General features: G+C 36.9%; 2 protein-coding genes across 2 annotated transcripts in view; one reads left to right on the top strand and one right to left on the bottom strand.

Annotated features, from left to right (window-relative positions):
- The window catches only part of LOC126375416 (protein cramped), a 49,524-nt gene that overhangs the window by 1,603 nt on the left and 19,964 nt on the right, over positions 1–27,957 (top strand). The window lies entirely within an intron of this gene.
- On the bottom strand, positions 278–26,507 carry LOC126375424 (lipase 1-like). Its single transcript, XM_050022339.1, has 8 exons — positions 26,200–26,507; positions 6,055–6,271; positions 5,301–5,412; positions 3,910–4,150; positions 2,572–2,730; positions 1,687–1,768; positions 741–859; positions 278–475 (listed from the first exon to the last, which is right to left on the bottom strand). The coding sequence occupies exons 1-8, from the start codon at positions 26,305–26,307 to the stop codon at positions 293–295; spliced, it is 1,221 nt and encodes a 406-aa protein (XP_049878296.1). The 5' UTR covers positions 26,308–26,507; the 3' UTR covers positions 278–292.

Raw genomic sequence — 27,957 nt, 5'->3', positions numbered from 1 at the left:
TTCTAATAATTTAATTTCAATTCTTTCTTATTTTTTGATTTATTTTGATTAATGTTAACTACTTATTATTATTTCGTTTTTGTATTTCTGGCTTAATTTAGTTTATGTTGATTTTTTCTTGTTTTTTTTTTGCTACACCTTCCCGGGTCCATATGTGGCACTATAATATTTTTTATAACAACTGTTTACCATTTGGTGTGCAACAAATACTTTGATTTTGACATATATATATACAACAATGGAAGAAAGGAGTAGATAGATTATGAAGAGGAAACAGTAATAAAACAAAATGTCATGCGTCCCCATATTTATTATATAGTTTGTTTATATGTTTAATCAGTGGTTTGTTGAGGAGGTTCCCGAGGTCCTTTGCAAATACAAAGTCGAGGTGGTTGAACTTAGGCCACGAGCACCCAGCCCGAACTCCCTCCAGTACTCCTGTGCTGTTCAGCTGCTCTGCTAGCCTCATTATTTGCTGTAAAAAATATATATAGTCTTAGTCAATGTATTTATTTGTAGACAATAAAGGAGACAAAAGTAACGTACAAACAATTGACAGAAAGGAACAGACAAATAAAAATTGTTCATTTTGCCCGGCGTGAGTGTATGAAACGATTGATGTGGAGGAAGCAAGAGAAGTGTCTTAGGATTGAAGCATATGGAATTCCATAGTCTCTGCTTATCTCGGTGGGAAATAGGCGAGAGTTTATGTATGTTTAAGTAATAATTTAAATACTTACAGACTTCTCTGTTAACTGGTCATTCTCTCCATATAGTAGAGTCACTGGAACTTTAACGTTTTGTAGGTTGTAAGGTTTGATTGCACCATCAACGCCATCCTCCCATGATGTGAATACACCTGAAACAAAAAGGCGGCATTGCGTCTTGAACACCATTTTTAAAACCACATAATTTGTTAAGGACCTTAATAGGTCTATATCGAAATTCCGCCCTGTTGGGTGTTTACGTTTCCTCAATCAGCGCTTATCGCTATCGACCCACTAGGGTCAATTAATTAATTCAAATATTTTTCCTCTCAGACGACGCCCTGAGCCGAGGGTCGCGCCCAACTGGGCACCCTCAGGCCTGTTGTCTTAAACGTTGTACCGGGTGAGAGCCTCAGCGCTCCCCATTCGTCTGGCCAAGTAGTTAATGCTATCTGCAGCAAATCTAAAATAAGTTACGCCGAAAAAAAGGTGTGTACGTGTTAGACTAATTAATTAAAATTATACGAAAGTAAACATCACGAGGATACCTCCCTAAAACTGACCGTCCTAGCTTTAATAGGGTAGTTACTAGTCAAATCAGTTACTTTTTACTGAACAAAAAATTACTATGGAATTTGTATGAAATAGCAACTTGTGACGTTATAGAAAAACGTGACAAAATGTCGCACTCATTTTTCTTTATTAAAATTCATAAATAAGTTAAATAGAAAAAATAAAAAGTTTTTGGTCACAAAGATACCTTTAGATAAATCAGAATTTCATAATTTATCTTTGACCTAGGAATGTACCCAATTGACCAGGTTTGAACTTCAAGATGAGGTCACTCGATACTCACTTTTATTTAAACACTAGATAAATAGCGATAATTATGTTTTCCTAAAGACTATAGAACAATATGGACCTCTTGCGGACCACAGACGTTACTATTATATGATCTGTGCCATAGATAAAGCCTTACCAGTCATAGCGATTTTTCCAAAATGCTCAAGTTGTCGCCAGGAAGCAGGCTGGAATCTGGCAAAAATCACTGGAGACATGTCCTGAAAAAGAGGCGAACCAATTTAATACCAAGTGGCCTAAAGGAATCCGTGATAGTATCACGGGTACGACACACGGCTCGGGCTTTAAACCACTGATTTTGAATTTATGACTTTGAATTCATGTTTCCAAGATATGTGCTCGATTAAAGGCAATACCCTATTACACGGGACTTAAAAGCTGGCGAGGAGTTAATGTCTATACTATACACGTCTGCCTACCCCTTGGGGGATACAGTATATATAAGCCATATAATATACGGTATGGTATATTATATGGCTTATATACAGGGTGTTAGTGACATCGTAACGAATACTCAGGGGGATGATTCAGACCATGATTCTGAGTTAATATCAAGTGGAATTTTTCGTCGCAAAATTCATGATTTTTTTAGTTTTTTTTAATTATTTTCAATTCTATACATTTGCGATGGAAAATTCCAATTGATATTAACTCAGAATAATCAGTTGAATCATCCCTTTCAGTATTCGTTACGATGTCACTTACACCCCGCACAAGTACATACGGTAGCCATATAAGTAGGTATGGGTGTTGTGACACCGTAACGAATACTGAGGGGGATATGGTTCAGATCATAATTCTGAGCTGATATTAAGTGCAATTTTCAGTCAGAATAATCATGATTTTTTTTTGTGTTTTTTAAAATTATTTTCAGTTCCATACTTTTGCGACGGAAAATTCCACTTGATATCAATTCAGAATCATGGCCTCAATCACCCCTCAAAGTTTTCGTTACGATGTCACTAACAGCCTTTATAAAAAAGAGTATATATCTTGTCTATACCCAATCATTTTGATCGTAGTCCTCGCCTACGATGGCGTAAGCGACCCTCATACAGAGGTCCTCCTGCGGCTTCCGCACGTTACACACGCTTCCCACCATGAACTCTAACAGCTGCGGCGCCACTGTCGCTGACAACATCCCACGTGAGCGGAGAATGTTCTGGAAATAACGGCATAGAATAAGGAATCTTCTTCTTCTATCGTGTGGGTTGTGAGGTGGAGTACCAACCTCATCAACCCTGGTGTCAGGGTCACTATTGAGCCGCCAAAGGCCCCTGACATGGCTCACGTAACGACTACTTACTTACATCAGTAAGTAGTAACCGGGACCAACGGCTTAACGTGCCTTCCGAAGCACGAATCATCTTACTTTCGGACAATCTGGTGATCAGTCAGTAATGTCCTAACCAAACTAGGGACCACAAAGTAATTTTTGTGATATGTCCCCACCGGGAATCGAACCCGGGACCTCCGGATCGTGAGCCCCACGCTCAACCACTGGACCATAGAGGTCGTTCGAATAAGGAATAATACTACGGCATTGGATACCTCAAGATGGATTAAGCGTTAGAAGCATCGAAAGAGATGGCGTAACGTGGCGACTTTGACGACTACCGGTAGTTAGTAGGCATAAGACCGCGAAAAATAAAAAAAGAAGAGGCAAAAAGTAATATGCTCCATTATGACACAGTCCTTCTCGCATCAACGGAAAATATAGAACTTCACTCACTACACTGCTCTACTATGACTTAGTAGAGTACCTATGAAATATCTCGCCGCGCAGGCTTGTAATTAATAACTAAAGCAAGATCTTCAATTGCGAAAATAATAAATCGCGGCGGTATTTTTTAAACTTCTTTACTGTAGAGTGGAACACCGCGATAATAAGCCCCAGACATAAATTTTCAGAATTAAGAGCTAATTTTACCTTCAGGCCGGTTAAAAAGGCCACATTCGTATAAAACAGTATATTGCTATTTGACAACTGTTTGCATTGCGCACTTACTTTTACATGGGCAAATGTCTAATTGCATTATTGTTTTTGTAGAATTGCTTCGATGTAGTCTTTTCATTGTTATATCCTTATTCGCAGCTACGTAGCTTAATTGCTCGGGATCTAAACCACTTAATTCGACTTGATGATTTTGGATCATAGATAAATAATTGATATAAAGTAGCACGCAATAAAAAAATTGATTTGATTTGAAAAAAAATGTGGTTTTCAGGATTCGTGCTCGGGAAATAAATCGCCTGTATTCCTTGGGATTTTTAATCACACTATTTACCTCTGCGTACCTCCTCAAGCGTAATGCCCTGTTATTATAAAAAAGATACTTACAGGAAAATTTACTTCTTTAAGCGCGAAGGTCGCTAGTTGTTTGATGTTGTCCAGATAGACGGCGGGAGCCAGCGCAACGAACGCTATCACTTTATCATTATACTCCGGTCTCTCAGACATCATAGTGAAGAAGCTAGTCGTCCCCATGGAGTAGCCGATGTACAGTAACTTGGGAAGGCCGGTGATGTTGAGCACTCTATCAATCATCGCTGGCACGTCGTACTTGCCGTGTTCGTGGAAACTGGAACCAGAAAACCAGCAGTTTGTTAGTTTCGTTCTCACAATATACAGTCATGAGCAATATAATGTACCCACTTTAGGACTCTGTCGCACTAACATATTTGACCTTTAGTGAGACTTACAGTTCAATTTGTCAAAAAAGTTAATGTGACATGGTACCAAAGTGTATACATATTAATGCTCGTGACCGTTCATTAGTACATCATATATATACATCATATATATACATATATTAGTACATCATCCCCCTAGCATTATCCAACTTTTCACAGGGTCCGCTTACCTAACCTGACGATTTGATAGATCCGGTTTTTTACAAAACTGACTGCCTGTCTCACCTTCCAGCCCGCGAAGGGAAAACCAGCCCAATACAGGTTAGGTGACATACCTCCGAAAATGCATTTCTCGGGAATATGGGTTTCCTCACGATGTTTTCCTCCGCCGCTGAGCACGTGATAATCATTTATCATCCAAACATGAATTCGAAAACAAATTCGACAATCATTGGATTAAGCCTGTGCTGGATTCGAACCTACGACCTCAAAGCAAGCGTTCTACTAACTGGGCTACCACGGCTCAGGACATACATATTGGCCAAATTACCGATCGATAGTTTGACTATCTGGGAGTAAATAAAGAAGGAAAAATGCGTCCAGCTGATTATCGGGAAGTTGGTACCACTAAAGCAGAAGTTTTCAACCAAGTCGCGTATACGTACAACATGTGACGTCATGAGTTCTTCTTGCCATTTCTTTATAATCTCCGTGATTTTGGATACTATATTATGGCTATAGGCGGAAGGCAAGATGGAAACCACTGCCCTATTTATCTCTAAAAAGTAGCAAAAGACAAGAGCGTGGCTCTTAAATTAGTGATGTGTGTGCGTGCGTGCGTGCGTGTGCGTGCGTGTGTGTGCGTGTGCGCGTGTGCATGTGTGCGTGCGTGCGTGCGTGCGTGCGTGCGTGCGTGCGTGCGTGCGTGCGTGTGTGTGTGTGTGTGTGTGTACGGCTATGAATGTTACATTTTTCACCAATTTGGAGTCTTTTTTCACAATTGATTATCAATTTTATGTCTATTTTAGAATGATAGTGAAAAACGTGTTGTAATCTATACTTTTCAAGTACCCTGTTGTCTATAAGAAGAAGACAAACCTGTACTCCCAGAACTTAGGGTCGTTTCTGGTGAGGGTCTGATGCGCGGTGTGCAGATTCCCTCGCAGGTTGCCTAGCCAGACGTCATAGCCAGCGTCGGCCAGGAAAAATGCTGAAAAAGCAAATAGGATATTTTGTAAAACATATTAGAAAATTCGGTATCTATTTGTACTTTATTCGCCCAAAAAGCTGAAATAAATAATCGCTTATAAATCAAGGGCATTTGAATATGCTTACTGTGTCATCCCTACTTACATTATGGGCATCGTAAAATTTTGCCTATGTCGTAAAAAGAAGCGAGAGAACTTTGTGTGTCTGAAAATTGTCGTCTGATAATTTGTGGGTCTACCCACCCCATTACGGATTATGGGCATGCGTTTATGTATTTACGTTCACTTTAAGTTTCGTCCGTACTGCAACAACCAATCATTTCGGTTTTATTTCTAACCTAAAGTATCCTACTGCTAAGCAAAAGCATCCCACTAGTCCTCCATCCTTCTCCGCCCGAAGCGATCTCTACTCTTTATCAAATGCATCCAGCGGGCTTAGTACCGTAAGCGCGCGACTTTACGTCTCGCCTCGACATACGTCACCTGTCACTCTCTCACAGTACTCCACAGAAAGGGACAGATGATCTCTGTCGCGGCGAGAAAGAGTCACGTGCTTACGGCTAAGCGTGCTGTTCATATCTCCAGTGTTTTTATCAAAACGCAGATATAGTTTTAAGAAAATAATAAAAGCAACTAAGACTTACAAAGGCTCCTCTCGGGCCCCATGATGACGAAGTCCCCGCTGCTTCCAAGTAGCCCGTGCACCAATAGCACAGCTTTTTTGCCCTTCACGCTGGGCGCGCCCGAGCGCCTGGCCGCGCGGCGCCCAGCCGGGATCCTGTGCAGCTGGAGTATGTAGCCGTCAGGGGTACGCGCGCGGTGACGCTCCGATGGGTACCCCGCTGCTGTTATTAGTTGAGGCTGGAAGTTCAAATTACTTACAATGTAATTCTTGGTCACTGTTGTCCTGTGGTTTACTGGCTTGCTAACCCCGGTACTAGACTTGCACCATGAGTTCATTTATCTTAAGTACAGTTTTCACTAACACAGTTGGCTCGACAGTTAAAGACGGCGATACGGCTCACCATTGACGTGTCAGTACTTAGATCATCTTGCAATGGATGTACCTATGACTGCCCCAATCGGGATATAGTCGTCAGCTTGTGTAATGTTACTTCTTGGTATTCAACTCTGTGGTACCCACCACAGAGTCCCACAGGGTCTACTGTATCGGCTTTTACAAAATACCAGCGGGCCTAGCACCGTAAGCACGCGACTCTTTCTCGCCGCGATTGAGATCGTCTGTCTCTTTCTGTGCAGTACTGTGAGAGAGTGACGGGTGACGCATGTCGAGGCGAGAAAGAGTCGCGCGCTTACGGTGCTAAGCCCGATTTGATAACCAATTTGAGATTTTTCTTTACTCGTTATTCAGTATTTCCATAAACTGTCATTGAATCTTTTAAACAGGGGGGTTAAAAAGGCTACATTGAAACGATTCATCTAAAAAATCAATATTTAAATTTGACATTTGCGCATATAAAAGTAAATGCGCAATGCAAACAAATGTCTAATAACAATATTGCTTTTCTAGATGAATTACTTTAATGTTGCCGGTCTGAAGGTAATAGGAGGTTAATTCCGAAAATATTTATGTCTGGGGCTTATTATCGCGGTGTTCGACTATACACAGTAAAGAAATTAAAAAAATATTGCCTGTTGTCGCAATTTATTATTTTTGCAATTGGAGATCTTGCTTTAGGTATTAATTACAAGCTGCTCTCTAGAGCCAGTAGTTAATCTTTAAGACTTTTATTTTGCTGTTTTAAAGTTTAATTTTTTAGTTTATTTCTGGAGCCAGTTCATCGTCTTGAGGTTCTCAGGGTCGACGGGTGCCCTTCACGATGAAGGAATTGTTCTGATCACGTTATTGTCGTAAAAAAGAACGTCTCTTAACCTATTTAACTTCCGCAGTATACAATTAAAATAATAGCTTTTTAAATTAAATATATTTTGCAATTGTACACGTTCTATTTTTTTTTAAGTATTTATATATTTTTAATTGTAGGTATAAGTGTTGCAAATATATGCGGTGTTATAATTCCGCACTGCGATCCGTTCGGCCCGCTATTCCGACTTAGCGTATCATCAATCTTTATGATTATGATGACTGCGATACGGCTCACCACCTATCGCGTTGGTCTAACAGGAAGTTCGGTGATGTGTGGGTACTTAGTTCATTTTGTATGTACCTTTAACTACCCCAATTGGGTTGTAGCCGTGAGGTTGTGAGCTTATGTTACGTTATTATGATGGTTTAACAATTTGACATGCCGTTTGATCAAACTGAATTAATCGAGATAGAAGGCCCATAGTATTTTTTATTTATTATTGGATAATTATGATTAAAACTATAATCGATCTTTTGAGTTATGTGATAATTTAATTACAGATGATAAAATACTTTTTTCTTTACCTTTGATGGGTTTGATCTAGGCCCCAGACATGCCCGAAAGCATTGACGAGGCCTAAGATGGAGCGAGCTCGCCCAGAAGGTGCCTGTTCACTCTGGCCTTGAAAGCACCCGGGTTATATGCATTCGGAAATACAGAATACGGCAAATAAAAAATAATGTTTTAAGTATAACAATTGTAAAGTAAGTAGTTTACAATTGTATGAAGCTGATAAGTTGTAAAGTCGCATTAGCGTCGCAGTCACGCGAGATTAAGATTGCGCATCCGGAGTAATAATAACCATTTTGCTTTATTCAAATTCAAAAATATCTTTATTCAATAGGTAACATAGTTACACATTGAATCGTTATTTTTTACATAACGAACGTCTTTATGCGCCTAAAACTAGTGCAGCTTCTCACAACACTTACCTATAGGTACCCAGGGAAAAGAAGCTGCAAGGAAAACCTCGTCCCAGGGCCCTAGACTTTCTGTAAAAACTAATTCGTTCACTGAATAAGAGCATGAAACCGTGATACGAACCCGCGACACTCCGGTGTAAGTTTTATATTATTTTATTCTATTTTTTATTTTATTTTTTTATTTTAAGTTACTCGTTCTCCTACTCCTAACAATAATAATTTCATTCATCACTAAGTAGCATTTTTCATAACCCTGACACCAGGGTTGATGAGGCTGGTATTGCACCTCACAACCCACACGATAAGTAGCATTCTACATGCTACTTTTTTAGGGAAAAATAGAGCAGTGGTTTCCCTCTTGCCTTCCGCCCCGCAGTCCTTTGTTTGACGCGAGTGGGATGGCGCCCAGAGAAATCTATTTCAAAGCCGTACTAGGACTCTTGTCCTCTGCCCCTGAATAATACTGATTAATTTCATTACAGATTAAAAATTGCACAAGCATTAAGAACCAGTGTCATGACATGAGTTATATAATATGCTATTCGCTTACATAAACTGAATATTCTAGGTAATTATTGTTTTGTTATATCCGAGCTGAACTGAAAATTGTCTTATATTAAACGATTGTTAACAATGGCACTTTATTATTTACTTCAACCTATAACTTAGCCTGACTCGATTCATATCATCTATTAAATTACCCATTCTTTACTGTATTCTTTCTTTGTATCAGTACGATCTACTCTGAACCGGTGTGCGTGTATGAAACGATTGATGAATGTGAAGGAAGCAAGAGAAGTGTGTCAGGACCGAAGCAAATAGAATTCCATAGTCTGCTTACCCCGGTGGGAGATAGGCGTGAGTTTATGTATGTATTCTTTACTGTCGTAATATTAGACGTAGATAGACGATGAAGCGGTTACTTGTCACTGTACATGATAAATCATAATACCAATCGGTCTTCGGATACGTTTTAGCTTTTTTTATCGTGACTCATTGTAACTAACTTCTTGGCCGGACAAGTGGTGAGCAGTGAGGGGTCTCATTCGGGCTTCGGTCACCAACACCTTTCGTTGTCTTCTGAAGGCTTAAAAGGCCTTGATGTATGTGTAGAGCTATATTTCTACCCATACTCATGTACAAAAATAAATTACATAGTTATCTGCTTTTTTGTACACACAGCAACAAAAAAACTGACCAAAAGCGGAATTTGTCGAAAAAAATAAAAAGTCGGGAATATCTCGAAAACAGTGACACTTTTACTGAGGTAATTTTTTTTTATCGAGTAGGGCACACCTCAATCTTCCTTACATTTCAGTCTGTCGTGCTCTTTACGGGACACCCTGTATATCGGGTGTTCATTAATTCTAAATAATTTATTCAATATAAACCATTATTAAGGATAAACTTCTTCTATCGTGTGAGTTATGAGGTAGATTAAAAACCTCATCAACTCTGGTGTCAGGGTTATTACTGAGCCACCATTGAAAGACCTCGAGTCTCTCCCTGTCTTTCTGTGTCAGTGTCCAATTTTCACATCCATAGAGGGCTATACTCCATACGAAAGTGTTGATGCATCGTTTTCTGATTGCTATACTATACCTGAGTTATACTTGAGGTGTACTATACCTATTCTATAATAGTATGTATAGTGCTTATCTAACTATTCACGAGTCCTCATTATGCGTAGACGTATCTGATCCAATATGGCCACGACTTGTCTAATTCCACTTTTCAAGGCAATATTATACGTCTACCCTGACCTACGAATTTATAGTTCATATTACCATAGTTGTTGCAACTGTTACAAGTCTATGTAAAGCTTAATCTTGTAAACTTGACCCCAGTACAACTGTGGTCCTGTGCGTTACCGGCTTCCTTCTCAAACGGGGACCGCCGGGTCATTCCACAACCACACCCCGGACACTTCATGCAAAACACCTCGTTTTACACAGACACTACAAATTGACGTTATCGTACACGCGCATCTGTGTGTGACGTCTGACTCCCATACAATTGAAGACTAAAGTAACACCGAGGGGTGAGGTAAACCTAGCTCAACCCCTGGTGGGGAGCGGAGAACTGCCATTATATTCCTTATTCTATGCCCCGACACCGGACTTGCACTGATAAGTTAATTTATCTTACGTGTAATTTTGACTAATGGGTCGTTCTTCTTTTTTATCGACAATAAAAAGACATTTTCTCAATTTATCGGATTTAACATCTTTAAAATTATAACGGCATTAAATATTTTAAAACATCATATAAAGATGTGTCTGTAGAGGACCATTTAGAGGTTCTCTTTATCTTGGTAACATACTTTTCTTTGTAGACACATTCCAAAAAATATTGTGACAGAGTGGTCCTTTTCATCGGAGACAGCATTTTAATTTACCACTCTGTCACAGAATTTTGTGAAAAACAATCAAGCTTCTTTAAGGACTAATTGAGGAACCGATTAGTATTTTGCTTGTATTTTGAGTATAATAAGATAACTATATTTTTGGACAATGGAAACATGAAACAAAATTCTAAAACATAACTTATCAGAAGCAGAACGAAGGACAGATCATTGTCGATAAAAAAGAAGAACGACCCTAATATAGATGGCTCGACAATTATAGACTGCGATACGGTTCACTTACAAGTATCACGTTGGGCTAACAAAAAGCGGTGAGGTGTGAGTGCTTGGTTGTCATGCGATGAGTGTACCTCCGACAACTCCAAATGGGAATATAGTCTTCAGCTTATGTTATACATCATCATCAGCCCATTAACGTCCCCACTGCTGAGACAAGGGCTTTCCCTATGGATGGATAGGGATTATGTTATACATTAAGTTGCAGTACCTACGTATACACCTACCTACCTACGTACCTACGTGACAGCCTCCGTGGTCTAGTGGTTAGAGCGTTAGGCTCACGATCTGGAGGTCCGGGTTCGATTCCCGATGGGGACATTGTCGAAATCAATTTGTGAGACTGTCCTTTGTTTGGTAAGGACTTTTCAGGCTTGAATCACCTGATTGTCCGAAAAAGTAAGATGATTCCGTGCTTCGGAGGGCACGTTAAGCCGTTGGTCCCGGCTATTAGCCGTAAAAACACCTCCACCAACCCGCAGTGGAGCAGCGTGGTGGAGTATGCTCCATACCCCCTCCGGTTGATTGAGGGGAGGCCTGTGCCCAGCAGTGGGACGTATATAGGCAGTTTATGTTATGTACCTACGTATATGTGACTGTAGGTTTGGTTTCTAACGAATTGTACCTCTGCCTACACCGTGGGGATAACAGGTACGTGTTTATCGCATAATCAGATTATCAGACCTACCTACCTATCCCAACATGGTTTCACATTAAGAATTGATTACCATTGATTACCACCTAGGTTTCTTATAAATACTTTGTTAAAAATGTACCTATTTAATAGGAATATCATTAACGAATTCAGGTCACGCCTTAGCGGTCTAGGTCCTAAACCGGTTTAGGTAGCCTAACTAAGCTGCCTTGATAACCGTGAACTTAAATTGGAGTGTTCACCTAGGACTAAATCTATTTACGCCATATTAAGCCATAAGTATTATCTAAATATAATTTTGTTTATTACTTTATAAGAATTATATGAACCTCGCATGGTGTCAGAGGACAAAAAAGTGGGAAAGCACAAAGTGTACAAATAAAAGAAAAAAAAACCTTTGTAGATGTCAAATCTTTTTCAAATTTGATATCTATTTTAGTATTTGTCACACCCGAAGCATATCAATAGTAATTTTTTTCACCATCATACTATTTATAACATCATACAGTTTCGTAATATGTTTTTAAAATTCATATTTTCATTGTTATTGCTACGTACGTAATGATACCGGGGCGATTCAATTTAAATGTTGTCTAGTTATTGAATGTAAAGTAGATAGAACTCAAAGGAATTCGCTTTGTCTCTGCGAAAATCATAATAAGGTATATTGTTCACGCATACTTCCACGCGTTGCATCCGTAATTGTGTTAAGCCTCGTTCAAACAGAGAGCGAACGAGCATTTGGCAAGCGAAACTATTGTTAGCTTCCAAAATATCGAGTAAAAAAGAACTGAAGGTTCCTTTACAAATCTTCTTCTTTTCTTTAGCATTCTTTAACCAATGTTTTCAAGAACAGTGATGAAATATGAAAGTTATTTTCGTTATCTTCTCTTCTACTATCAAGTGGGTTGTAAGGTAGATTACCAACCTCAGCAACCTTGGTGTCAGGGTTATAATTTGTTTTTACTTTGATATGTTTTATGCCCACTACATTCAGTACGCTACAGGCAGCTTTAGGCATTACCTTGCCTCTTTTCTACACCTCTTTCACAGTTGTCACTCTTCCATGCTCTTCCTGTATAACTTCAAAGCGATAGTGATGGCTACCTTATTATTTCTTTATGGTAATATAGAAATAATGCATGCAGGCAAGAAGGGACAAGTCACAGGGACTGTAACCTGGAACCTGTCAGGGCAGAAGTAACTGTTAGTACTATTCAGAGGCGGAGGGCAGGAGTCCTAGTACGGCTTTGAAATAAACTACTCTGGGCGCTATCCCATTGGCGTCAGACAGAGTACTGCGGGGCGGAAGGCAAGATGGAAACCACTGCTCTATTTACCTCTAAAAAAGTAGCATGGAGAATGCTACACCGACAAGAGCGTGGGTCTTAAATTAGTGATGTGATGAGAAATAATCCATAACGAGTATCCATCAGCACAGAAGTCGTAAAAATATTTATTTATTTATTTATTTGTACACAATGAAACAGACACAAGAAACATACAAAGAAAACAGATAGTACAGGCAAGCTTATCTCTAAACAAAGAGATTTCTAAATATGTTTTCGTATTAGTGATTAGTATGTAATTTAGCTATTTACGTTTAACAAGGATTGGACTTCCGCAATGTAACGCCTGATTGTTTATATAATATAAAATTAAATAAACGTTTCCGGTAGCTACACCACTACTAAATAACTGCTAAATTGGAAGTAAAAAAATAACATATTATGTATTCACTATTTAGTCTACATAAAAAATATGTCCTCTCTAACGTGATTTTACGTATAATCTATGTTTATAGGCCATATATCCGGTTATTTCTCAGCATAAGGTTCACCAGATCTTACCTACCAAACGGAGCGAACAGTTGGTGAATTGGGTCGTGTACTAAGGTCAAGATAAATTATGAAATTCTGATTACTAAATAAAGACACATCTAAAACTAACGAAAAACATTTTATTTTTTCTAATTAACTTTTTTATTAATTTTAAACAAGAAAAGCGTAATAATAAGTCCGACATTTTATGACGTATTTCAGTGACGTCACAGTGTGCTTTCTCAAACAAATTCCATAGTAATGTCGTGTTTTAACGTTTAGTAAAAAGTAACTGTTTTGACTAGTTGGAAACTAGCCTATTGTTTCTTTTCCCGTCGCAGTCAGGTAATAAGGGAAATAAAAAAGCATGCAAGTGGAGTACTTAATTCCGAATGCTCTTAGTGAGGATGTGCCTTAAAAATTTATATGCAAATAGTAACACTCAGATGGCAGATTAGCTTTGTTTCTTTAATTGTTTCATTCATGAAGTATTTCTAGTATTTCATAGCTTTGTATCATCTTTATTTTGCCTTTAATGCCGTCTATAACAAAGATACTGCGATGTAACCTCTTTGAGGCACGTCATCCTGGCTGGCGCGTTATAAAAAAAAGTTAGTTTTTAAATAATTGTCGAATGACACCGAGAGTCGATGGCGCCGTGTGCCTAACACAGTGTTGTTTTCCAATTAATTTTCGCCTCTTTGTCTTCCGTATATTGTACTAGTAAGAAAAGGAACAATAAACGTGATGAATCGTCTCCACAGTACGGTAACGAGCATTAATATGTACGTATATACTCTTTGGTACCATGTCACATTAACTTTTTTGACAAATTGAACTGTAAATCTCACTAAATGTCGAATATGTTAGTGCGACAGAGTCCTAAAGTGGGTACATTATATTGCTTATGACTGTACACACCCCAGAACAGATAAGGTCGATTTTTGATATACACACCTAGGATACTGACGTGGACTTCCGACCAAGTAGTTAATGCCATAGCTTCAAATATATAATTAGTCACTTTAAAAAAAAAGACAGGTATAGTGGAATGACCCGTTTGCATTTGCCGGATTATCTCAGCATGCTTTACTGAAATTTACCGATTTGAATATACTATCTAATAACGAAATATTTGAACAATAAACTTTTTAAACACCGGAACCTATACATTATATAAATAAGGGTAATTTTAAATTGCACGTATATTTTTTTGTTAGATAATGTAGATTGCATGTAATCGGTAGTATGTAGATTAATCGTTTGATTTTGTTGCATTGACTACATTGTCCGTTGTAATACGCGTCTTACATAACAGGGTAAAGGTTACAATTATTTAATATCATAATTTATTTTAATAGAGCATAATACTTACTAATCATAATTATTATATTATGGTAATAATAATTAACTCACGCCTATTTCCCACCGGGGTAAGCAGAGACTACAAAGCGAGGCGAGGCGGCGTGAGTTTATGTATGTATGTGTAATAATAATTATTGTTATATATTATTACGGCGATGGTTTTTGTTTCACACCATGTGATGTGTACTAACAAAGGAAAAATAAATGTAGAGTTGCCTGAAGTTCAGAAATACAATGATCAGTTTCTCTGTTTGTTCCGACAGAATGTGAAACTATTCTTAAGTATTTAATAAGTTATTATTCAAATATGACGTTTGACAGCTCCTGTTTTATACAGAAGCAACTGCCTATCTGACCTTCCAACCCGCCAAGAGAAAACCAGCCCAATACATGTTAAGTTACATAGCTCCGAAAAGCATTTCTCGAAAATGTGGGTTTCCTCAAAATATTTTTTCTTCTGTTTTTGTTTGTTCAAAAGTTAGATAATTTATTTAGACAAACAAACTATCCAACGAACTCACTCTATCGGGACATAACAGGCTGATCACCTGATTGTCCGCAAGTAAGATGATCCGCAGGGGCCTTTGGCGGCTCAATGACAACCCTGACACCAGGGTTGATGAGGTTATGAGATGAAGACGTGGGCGAGTCCACGTGTCCTTCGTTCTTTTTAAAACAGACGTTAAAAGCTCAAGGACACCGGATGATCCTTTGAACGCCTCGATATCATAATAATGACCATATTATTACGCGATAAAAACGTAAACAATAGAATTGTCACATTCTAGACACGTTTCATCCTGATTATGTCACGAAGCGCGTGCACTCGCGCCGTGCGAATTGCGATTAGTGTTGGAGCAAGTGAGTCGAGTCAAAAATGTAATAGGGAGTGAGTCGACTCATCGTTTTCAATTTATTATTTGGCAAAAAATGCACCTTTAAGAAGTCAATAAGATTTGGAGATTGAGGATGAGATTATTGCCTTATTCCCTTAAGTTATATAGCTGAATAAGTATATTTAGATATCATACATCGAGAAATTGACTTATTATTATTAATATTACCTATTCACATATCTTTTGCCCGAGGTTGGCAATCACAACTCGTCAGAAGACAAACCAGTTATTGTGTATGTTTGTTACATGACTTTTCCACTCCTGTTTATGTCAATTACAATAATACATTACAATTTATATTAATATTTCATTAGATTATCATTTGCGACCAAGGTGAAATAACCTTAGAATTAGCATAGTGTATTGTACAGCATCATACATAACATAACGTTTGTTGCATGGTCAGGGACGAATCACTTAGAATGTTCCATGCTATATTATATATCATTCCAAGCAAGTATGTCATTCAATCAGCTAAACGTATTTAACAAAATTGAAATGTTACTTGAGAGTTTTATTTCTTGATAGTTCGAGTTCTGAGTCGAACAATGTTATCCCGTTTCTTTTAATAAATTATATAAATATTGGCTTACAATGTTAGCGCTTTTTGAACGTCAAAAATTAAATTACATATTATGTAACTAGCTGTAAAACTACTACCACATCGGAATCTGTAACGCTGAGGGAAAGACGTGGCCAGAAAACCTCCCAGCATAGGGCCCTAGTCCTACTGTTTCATGATTTCCTTTCTTTTTTTAAAAATCTTGTTATATATACTGTTTATAATCTTCCTTATACACTTATACTGAATCTTTCTTATAAACCGGGTAGAATTGAAAGATTATTTTGTGCCAACAATTTTTTCTGTTGCAGCGTTGTATCAACTCGTCGGAATATCCAATTTGATAATCAAAAGTAATCTACAGATTTTTTATAGTAATAAATATAGCCTATAGACTCAGCCGATCTATGCTAGCATGAATATAAAAACAGAATGCATTCAGCTGCCTAGCATCCCAGGCACATCGAAACTTGAACGAAGAAAAGTGGTCGGAGTTAGGTTGTCTATATTACTTGTATCTACTGGCTATCTATAGACGTCAGGAGTAATGTAGCATACTATTGGTGAAAGAATTTTTGAAATCGGTCCTGTAGTTTTTGACACTGAAAGTGCCAAATCTTTCCTCTTTATAATATCAGTATGATTTAAAGTATATATACACATATATGTATATACTCACTTACGTCTATTTTTCATAAAGGTAGTGGGGATTATAGACTCTATTGATATATTCACCTTCATTTGCTCTACTTTATTTTAATGTTACAATGAAAAATGATAAGTAATTATATATAAGTACTTAAGTATTTAAGTATATTGTTACTGGCAATAAATGTATTTATTCTTAAGTAAATGAAATTAAAAATGAAGTCAAGAGCAAACCCATCTTCAAAAAAGAAAAAAAATAAAATTTATTCGCTCTAGAAGATCTTAAATATATATTGTAACAAAAAAGTCCATCACTCAACCATAATATACATATTATATTATATCGTGCGAATATAAATATTAAATAATTTATAATTAAAGGAATTTGTAATTATACTACTTAATATCATTTATTCAACGTAATTATCATGGATAATATTGTTTCATGTTTTGAATCATAACTTCGTAACATAATTTCATCCCATCCCTAATTTTAAATTCAAATTGGGATCACGCGCACAGGTTCAAGTTTGCATTCTGAGTGTTTCCTCGAACAAAGTACATAGAGTTGAAGTTCTTATTTCCATACAACTAAATATTCTTTATTTAAATGGTCTACTGCCATATATTTATAAAAGGAAAATTTTGGAACCGTTCATCCCACGCACTTCTAAGTACCTCTACCTTTAACAACAGTCAAAGAGCAACAACATTCCTTGACATTGAGGTATCACAGGTTTATCGCACGGTAAATTCAAAAACAAAAAGATTACATATATTTTAGTTTCAGACACTGTTCGGTCTTTGTATCGCGTGGGTCGTGAGATGGATTATCAACGTCATCAACCCTGGTGTCAGGGTTATTATTGAGCCGCCAAAGGCCCCTGACATGGCTCATGTAACGACTACTTACATCAGTAAGTAGTAACCGGGACCAACGCCTTAACGTGCCTTCCGAAGTACGGATCATTTTACTTTCTGACAATCGGGTGATCAGCCAGTAATGTCCTAACCAAAATAGGGATCACAAAGTAATTTTTGTTGTATGTCTCCACTGGGATTAATTTTTCGGTGTTTTAATATTACCCAAATTGTATTAAAAGGCCTCGATTTGCCCAATGACTAACTGGGGGCCCGGAGACTCTTTGACAAATCAAGTACTCAAGAAGAATCGAAACAAGGGGTTAAATAGGTCACATTGAAGCAATTCATCTATAAAACCAGTACGTATTGCTATTTGACATTTTGCACTGAAGCTTAATTTATAACACATTACAGAAAACAATATGTTATAAATTATTATACTTAAAAAGATGTTATGTAGGTTTATGTGAAGAATATATACATAATTATAGATATACATAAATGTACAAGTCGTCGCGATAACAAATTTCGCACTTACTTTTATATGCGCAAATATTATTATGAAATTGCAATTTTACTTTTTAGACTAATTGCTTCGATTTTGCCTTCTTTGACTGCCCGTACATTTGTAAAGTTTATAATACTGGCCTATAACAAAACACGTTTCTCGAAAGCCAGCAACAGTATTGTTAGCAACACAACTGATGACAAGCAACGTACAGCAATTAGTTGTAGATAATGATGATGACTTTGATAGATTTATGAACCCGGGACGTGTTGATGAGCGTCGTGAACCGGACAGTTAGGTATATTGATTGTCTTTAATGCAAAGCCTGAAGATATGCGTGCTCTGACAGATTAGCACCCGCTATGCGCGAGATTGCAATGACTCTTAGTATTGTGCCTATCAATATATCGATACTGGATCGATCGATAGTCACCTCAGGGCCCATGAGCGCCGATCTTGTTTTTTTTCTGTATAATGCACAGTCGCTGAAGCCGAAATCGGCTAGGAATAACAATAATATACTGGATCGATACTGTAAACACACCCCGGAAATTTCATACAAAAAAACTCATTCCTTGCGCGTAACTGCGAGTGAGACAGTCCGCGAACTATCCCCTTTACTCTTTAGCGGCTTACGGCCATTTTAGATATATTTTTTTTACCTCTGATGGGTTTGCTTTTGGCCCCAGACTTGGCCGAAGGCATTGACGAGGCCTAAGATGGAGCTCGCTCGCCCAGAAGGTGCCTGTTCACTCTGGCCTTGAAAGCACCCGGGTTATATGCATTCGGAAATACAGAAGACGGCAGAGAATTCCACTCCCTAGCAGTGCGCATAATGAAGGACGATGCGAAGCGCTTTGTGCGAATAGTTACATGTAACGACTGACTACATACGTAAATAGTAGTCGGAACCGATCTGACGACGAAACCTGAAGCTCACATGCATCCGAAACTCCAAAAAAATCAAAGTACAATTTCTAGGTATATTACGTACCATCACGACGCGCTCAAAAGCTAGTATATCTACTGATATTATCATATAGACAACCTAACTCCGACCACTTCTCTTCTTCATTCAAGTTTCGATATGCCTGGGATCGGGCTGTTTTTTTCTTTATGCTAGCAGAGATAGGTTGATTAGGTTTCTTCCTAATCGTTTATATGATTATCGATGTTCTATGGGCGTCACTAATTCAATTAGTGATCATCATTATATGAGACGCTGCACGTGGATTTATTATTATTTACACGAGGAAACGCTTGACCTACTTGTACTTTGACGCCTTGAAGTCTGCCTACCCCGATAGGGATTATTCTAAAGTATTCTCTAAAAGCTGTTGAGGTGGAATGTGCTCCTTGCATTCCTAATATTGCAGGTTCGAGTATACAATACAATACAAATACACTTTATTGCACCAAAATAAAAAGAGTATACTTCTCATCAAAAAAATCGAAACACTTGTTTGTTTCGTAAGAATTATCAGAATTATGCGTAGTTTTATAAGGTTTTAAATTATTAATATTAATGTTCCAAATTCAAATTTGAATCAATCTCGTGTTTTTGTTGAACGAAAATATGGAAGTAGTTAGATTTTTTTTGTTAAGAAGTACATTGTGGACGGTAGAATGTGAATATACTTATATACCTGTTTTAAGCAATATATCATCCATACATAAGGATCAATGCTCATTTAATTTGTTTTTTAGTCAGTAATAATAACAAAATATTCAAAATATCGAGAACGTGTTTGTCAGCATGTTCGCAATAAAATTTCGCAATAAAAGCAACGAAATCTCATCGGTTGTGATGTGAATGATAGAGTCTGATCGATGAGTCTGACCTGTGCTTAGGAGTGGGATATAATAGGCCGTATGGCTGTTATGTTTTATTAAATACTAGCTTTTGCCCGCGACTTCGTACGCGTGGCGTGTTATAAAAGAGAGATCTTTGTGTGTGGGGGAGTGCATGTCAAATTTCAAGCATCTAACTTATGCAGTTTAGATTTTTTCTTACAAAAGGATATTCCCGCTAATTCCCGTTCCTATGGGAATTCCGGGAATTCCTTTCTTAGTGCACCTCTACAGTACCTACGCTACGTCCCTTCCAAATTTCAAGTGCCTACGTTTAGCCGTTTAGGCTGTGCGTTGATATGTCAGTCAGTCAGTTTCTCCTTTTATATATTTAGATTGTATCAGATAAAGGCAATACAAACATAACATAAACAGCCTATAACACGTCCTACTACTGGGCTCAGGCTTCCCTTCACCATCATCATCATCTGCCTTCTTCGTATTTCTCTTCGCACTATAGGACGTGTCGTTTATGGAGACATTGTATTAGCGTCCGCGGACGCCCGTGTTACTCCATGGTACAAGCACAGGTCCTTTTTCACCACATTCATGGACAACTAGACGTCGGCAGGCATTTCTTCCTTATTAGTGATGTGCCGGATCGTTAAAAATGTATATCCGCGGATACGGATCTGAATACGGATATTTAGTGTAAAGATCCGCGGATACGGATACGGATCTTTATTTTCTTAAAAAAAAAGATTAAAGTTTTAGTTATTTCATTGTTATAAAAGTGATATTTTATCTTGCTTTCATTATCTAAATCTAAATGTTTGCAATATAAAGGTGTCAAATATTTGATTTTAAGAAATAAAAACAATCTGAATGGAATTTTATAGTTTTTTTATTTAATAATTCTACTTAATCACCTGAAAAAGATCCGTAAAAGATCCGCGTGAAAAGTAACGGACACGGATACGGATACGGATTTTTCTTTTATCTCGGATATCCGCGGATACGGATACGGATATTCGGAACATCACTATTCCTTATGTTGTGGATATACCACCAATCCGCACTAAACGTTTTGCCTCTTCCTTTTTGATGCGAACAGCGAAGGACTGGAACTGTCTGCCGTCGTCTGTTTTTCCAACTCGTTATAATCTGAGAGCTTTCAAGGTTAAAATGAATAGGCATTTGGTAGGTAAGCGTGATCAACCCAGACCACATCATCATTTACCATCAGGTGAAATTGTGGTCAAACGTGAGCCTATATTATTTAAAAAAATCCGCCCATCAACAAAAAAGTCAATACTTTTCACAATTTGACTTAGTAACAACGATATTCTATTATAGCGACGCGTAGCACTTAACTCATAAGGATGATCAGTTGATCACAGTAGCATGATTAGGTATAATCTACATTATAATGTACTACTGTAACTGTGATTATGTTAATAAATTACTATAAGTATGCACTTCTGGGCATAATGAAGATGAAAAAAGCCGGTCAAGTGTGAGTCCGACTTTAGCATCGATTGGTTCCGAGGCTTTAACTTTGCCGTTGAAAAACTTGTCTCCATACATCGAAATAGATCGCGTAACGATTTATTTTTATTTCTTTCTAGACCTTTTTTGGTATACATACATAATTTTGGATGGATATATTATATAGGTATATAACATAAGTTCACGTCTGGAACACGTCTGGAACGTTGTGGGAACGTTTCAACATTGAATCAAAAGTAACGTTCATAATAACTCCTATACTGTAATATTGTTAATAGTATATCATAATCTGATTATACCGCGGCCGGTACATTTTATTTCATTATGCTGTCATTCATAACACTGTATTATGAAAATAAGTTTGACCATGAAACCACGTCCGTTATATAAAGATAAGAACTTAAGATGCACGTAGCTTCGCTGGGTTGAAGGATATACAGTGCATTTTGAACCAAGTACTAAAGACTATTGAACCCTTTAGACAAAAAAGGTCTTGATCTCAAGATCATTTTTTCTAAAAGCTGTTGAGGTGGAATATGCTCCTTGCATTCCTAATATTGCAGGTTCGAGTATACTTCTCATCAAAAAATCGAAACACTAGTTTCTTTCGTAAGGATTATCAGAATTTTACGTAGTTTTATAAGGTTTTAAATTATTAATATTAATGTTCCAAATTCAAATTTGAATTAATCTCGTGTTTTTGTTGAACGAAAATATGGAAGTAGTTCGATTTTTCTTCTTCGCTGGGTTGAAGGATACTTATCATTTGTATAGTGCATTTTGAACCAACTAAAGACTATTGAACCCTTTAGACAAAAAAACCTTGATATCGCTCGAATAGGACGATGGAAAAACAGTCCCAAAAATCTAGTCACTTTCTTACCTCTACTGTGCTCCGTCAGGACAAAATAACGGATCCTATTAATTGTTTATGAGCATGCTTTTCGTGGAAAATAGTCTAATCTACTTTCACTCTCCGCTCCCCACCAGCGGCTAAGCTAGGTTTACCTCACTACCCCTCGAATATAGTTAAGTCTTCAATGGTAGGTGGGTCGTTCTTCTTTTTTATCGACAATAAAAAGACATTTTCTCGATTTATCGGATTTAACATCTTTAAAATTATAACGGCAATAAATATTTTAAAACATCATATAAAGATGTGTCTGTAGAGGACTATTTAGTGGTTCTCTTTATCTTGGTAACATACTTTTCTTTGCAGGCGCATTCCAAAAAATATTGTGACAGAGTGGCCCTTTTCATCGGAGACAGCATTTCAATTTACCACTCTGTCACATAATTTTGTGAAAAACGATCAAGCTACGTTAATAACTAATTGAGGAACCGATTAGTATTTTGCTTGTATTTTGAGTATAATAAGATAACTATATTTTTGGACAATCAAAACATGAAATAAAATTCTAAAACATAACTTATCAGAAGCAGAACGAAGGACAGATCATTGTCGATAAAAAAGAAGAACAACCCAGGTAGACGTCCCAAACACATATGCGCGTGGACGATATCGTCAATGTATAGTGTCTGAGTAAAACGAGGTGTTTTGTATGAAAAGTCCGGGGTGTGCTTTTAACTTATTATAACCTAGGGATTAGCCAAGTTGCAAACGATTATGTCAATCGACAGTGACAGTGATATAAATGTATATTTATACATATATAAGGTGATATATAAATCCCATATATATTTTTATCACTGTGACTGTCGTTTGTCATTTTTAAACAGTTTTAACATTCTTCTTCCATCGTGTGGGATGTGAGGTGGAGTACCAACCTCAGCAACCCTGGTGTCAGGGTATTGAGCTGCCAAACGCCCCGCTGACGTGGCTCATTATAACCACTAAGACTAAGTAGCAACCGGGACCAACGGTTTTACGTGCCTTACGAAGTACGGAGCACATTTAACGTTAAAACAATAATAAACGGTTTAGTAGACAAAGGACTTATTCGCAAAACGCCTTACCCCTAAAAAAGGACCTATTCGTACAATGACTTATTCTTAAAACGACCTATTCTCAAAATGGCTTATTCTTGTAAAGACCTATTCGCAAAATGATTTATTCTTAAAAGGACCCATTCTATGTTACTTGAACACTGATGTATACAAGTTGATGGAAAGAAATATGTTGTCAGTGAAAAAAAAAGATTGTTCACAAGTGTGGTTTTTCTATGTCATTTCATCCTCGTGGGAATTTCTATTTAAAGCTTACTGTTTGTGTAAATGAATAGAATATACTCTGTTGCACCACCACCTGAAGGAAATACATGAGATAAAAAAAGATCTACATGGTAATAGCGGCCTTAATGCGTAGATGTAGAACAATTTCTTCGTAACGTAATTTTATCTCGGGATTTATCCTCCTCGAAGCAAGCAACTAACTACATAAAGTTACATAGCACGTAATTAATGTTTTTATGTGATTTGCCTATCTCAATTCCAAATATGAAAAAAATTTGGTAAGTACCAAGAACTAACGTAAAAAAAGTTGCGAATTCTTTTCACTATTACAACGGTACGTAACAAATCGGTTTTAAGTATAAAAGAGTGCTATTGTACCTAGATTCTGAATGTTCCTAGAAGTTGAATAGGAATTTTCGATCATATTTCTTGTGTATTGAACGTCAGTGACTTAAGATGCTGCACGCTTACCTAGTAAACACCTAGTAGGATAGATTCCAACTAGTCAAATCAGTTACTATTTACTAAACGTCAAAATACGAAATTACTATAGAATTACTGTGAAAAAGAGGTCCGCGGAGGCCCGTGTTGCTCTATGGCAACCTGTGACGTCATAGAAAAACGTTAGAACATTTATTTATTATTTTATGTACACACAACAGGTAACAACCATGGCATGCGAAAATAAAAGGTTACAGATGTGGGTAATAACTAGATTGAAACTCAAAACGTGTATACACGGCATAGTTAGGAAATTTTGTAACGTGAGGTTATTTCGCACTTATTATTACATTTTTCTTTATTAATATTCATAAATAAATTAAATAGAAAAAAATAAAACGTTTTTTGTCACCTTTAGAATTGTCTTTATTTAAAAATTAGAATTTCATAATTTATCTTTGACCTAGGAAACTACCCAATTCCATCGTCGTAGAGTATATTGGAAATCTTCTAACAGAGAAAATGAACACTCAGTCATGGGAATGTCTGAAGTCGTAAAGAGAAAATTTAGAGAAAAAGACGGGACTTGAACCCGCAGCTCTTCTCAAGCCGGGACGAGCGTGTTAACCGTTACAGCACCGGATCTTTAAATCAAATCAAATCATTTATTCGCATAGGATTCATGGTTTTGTAAACAGTTGGTAGTTTTTATGTTCTAAGTATCACATGATCCGCTAGATATAAGCATGCGAAAATTTAGGAGGTAAGTAGGTACTTAGTTAACTAATATAAATTACTTATTTATAACTAACCAATTACAAATATTACCAACAACAATAATTACCATGGTAATATTACCAATATTACCATGTTATTTATATTATTTATTGTTTTTGTACCTAAATAAACTTATTATTATTATTTACTTACTAACTTAACTAACCTAATATAAATCCAATAAAAAAAACAACACTTAATTCTTCATACTATCCGTTTGAATTTTCTATCGATAACGACAGCGCCCTCTGATAGAAACATCTTTGGACTGCTCTATTATAGAACACGGAAAATATAGGTATACCTAACTAATGGTAATCACACAAAAAATAGGTACTTACTTGAATAATGATTGTTATGCAAATCCAATTTAATCACTGAAGATAAATTGCATCATTGTAGCAATTGAGATGTTCAATGGTAATTAATTATTAATAATAGGTGATTCCCTTTTATGTTAGAAGGGTGTAATCGCTAAAGGGATATGCAAAGATGCAAGTTGAAATATTTTTTTAGTATTTTACCCATTAGTCGTATCTTTTTGTTTTGACGTTGACTTATTGTAGATTTGCCGCAAATGGTATTAAGTACTTGGCCGAACAAATGGAGAGCGCTGAGGGCTCTCATCCGGCACAAAATTTAAGACAATAGGCCTGAGGATGCCCAGTTGGGCGCGAACCTCGGGTCAGGTCGTCGTCTGAGAGGAGAATATGTATTTGAATATTTCATAGCGATAAGTTTCAAATCTAAAGTCACACACGATACCTTAGTTAATTAATATAACGAGGGCTGCTATTTCTTTATCAAAACCCAGACCCTAGTTTTAGAAGAAAACCCCGATTTCAAATTGTACAATTCCTTTTTCATATTATTAAAAAATATTATTAGAGATTAGTTAGAGAAAAGAACGTGTTATTAACATCATTCGATTATCTTAACTATTATTTACACGATGTAAGGTTGTTAAAGTTCACGGGCAAGGCTATAGTGTTACATAAAATTGTACCTAATAGTTTTTTACATTATGTACTTAAACCTTATCATACAATTTTCATATCGTTTTGTGCTGAATATTCGGTAAAAACAAGTTCTTTCAGTTCTGTTGAAGTTATAAAAGTTTTAGGAAGTGATATTTATGTAAGTAAAAGTATTTTTATCGTGAATTAAGGGAAGGGTGTTAAAAGGTCCTGCTCAAAGCGGTTTTTATCGTTAAAAACGAACATTTTAAATGATGGCGCGAAAAAATTATAGATATTTTGTTGTGGTTTTCTATGGTAAATGATATTCTACGTACTGTAGGTACTTACCACTGTAGCATAAGCATCCTTTTTCAGTGATTGTCCGTCACAATTTTGTACCAAAATTGCACATAATAATATTGTCAAAACTAAAACTGATTTTACTAAGTCACACATTTCCACTAATTTATTTCTTTCTAAATCGAAACACTATTTATATAAATATTCGAGTATTATCAGCAGCATTCAATAGAGATAATTGGAATAATCATTTAGTTGAATAAAATAAATATTGTTGTGAAGAAACACGAACAAGCGATTCGAAATTCGAACGTTGTCCGCTGTCAGGGCAGTGCGTTCTGAATGCGCGCGATGTCCTGCGGGCATTTTTATTTTATCGCGCTCTCGTCTTCTTCACGCAGCAGTGACGTAGCAGTAAGCGAATCGTCACCATACGCACGCGATGTTATCGATATGCACATACTGAGTTTGCGAACGCACCGAGAATTGCCGCCAATTCTTATTGTTTTTATTCATCGCATACTACTGTTTGTGAGTGGACTATGATTGATTATAGAACAAAGGAAAAGTATCTGTAGCGCTGAGTGCGCTGAGGTGGCGTCTGCTGTTATAGTTACCTATTTTTTTATTTTTGTGTACTTGTTAACGTTTTTGTTATATTTGTTTTATTGGCACAAGATCCTTGAGACCTAGTTGTACTATTCGACAATGGATGGGCATCTTGACGAGGGTGCTATTAACAAATAATTACTAAACATAATATTTATTTCGATGTCACTGTTGCGTTTGTAACCATGAATCGGAAATTTAAGGGTTTATTTACCTAAATTATATACTCCATCCCGAACTCGGACCTCCAGATCGTGAGCCTAACGCTCTAACCACTGGACCACCGAGGCTGTCACTTTGTGAGACTGTGCTTTTTTGGTAAGGACTTTTCAGGCTGGAATCACCTGATTGTCCGAAAAAGTAAGATGATTCCGTGCTTCGTTGGTCCCGGCTATTAGCCGTAAAAGCGTGGTGGAATATGCTCCATACCCCCTCCGGTTGTATTAGTTGGTTTCTACATTGATAAAGCGTGGAACGTTCTGGGTTTTCCATTACATCTCTGATATACGTACTCCCCTACGATGTTTTGTTACATCAAAATTATTAATTAAATATCTATTAAGAGATATACTCGTTATATATCAATGAATTGATCGATGTGTCACAAATCGTAGAAATATGTGGAAATATTAGAATAATACTTTGGAATATTTTAAGTTTGATTGTTAGGTGTCTACGTGACAGATACATTTTGTTATCAATATACAGAAGTTAGTGACATAACGAAAATTTTGAGGGATGATTCAGGCCATCATTCTGAGTTGATATCACGTGGAATTTTCCGTCGCAAAAGTATGGAACTGAAAATAATTTAAGAAAAAACACAAAAATATTCATGAATTTTCCGACAGGAAAATCCACTAAAGTGTAGAATTTAAAATAATTTTAAAACTCAAAAATATACATTAATTTTGCGACGGAAAATTCCACTTGATATTAACTCAGAATCATGGTCTGAATCATCCCCCTCAGTATTCGTTACGGTGTCACTAACATCCTGTATGTACTTATTTAGGTAAAATTATAGAATTTAATTCGTGACGTTTTCAAAGGTTCCATAAGCAACCGATATCACGTGCCTTAATAATAAACGGGGTTACTGAAATTGGTTATCCATCACACAACCCACACGATTAGTGATTGCAATCCGGCATCATTTTCAGTCCGGCCGGATACGACCGGATTCCCATCAATCCG

This window comes from Pectinophora gossypiella, chromosome 19, assembly GCF_024362695.1.
Source record: "Pectinophora gossypiella chromosome 19, ilPecGoss1.1, whole genome shotgun sequence".
NCBI lineage: Eukaryota > Metazoa > Arthropoda > Insecta > Lepidoptera > Gelechiidae > Pectinophora > Pectinophora gossypiella.
Note: the sequence above shows the minus strand (reverse complement) of the source record. Positions and strands in the feature narration are given on the sequence as shown.

Excerpts from the sequence above, each read along its gene's own strand:
- LOC126375424 (XM_050022339.1), bottom strand. The coding sequence starts at position 26,307 with ATGTGTGACTTAGTAAAATCAGTTTTAGTTTTGACAATATTATTATGT. Across the intron at positions 2,731-3,909 it reads TTAAAGAAGTAAATTTTCCT|AACATTCTCCGCTCACGTGG; the intron begins GTAAGTATCTTT and ends CGTTATTTCCAG. Across the intron at positions 1,769-2,571 it reads ACTACGATCAAAATGATTGG|GACATGTCTCCAGTGATTTT; the intron begins GTATAGACAAGA and ends CCTCTTTTTCAG.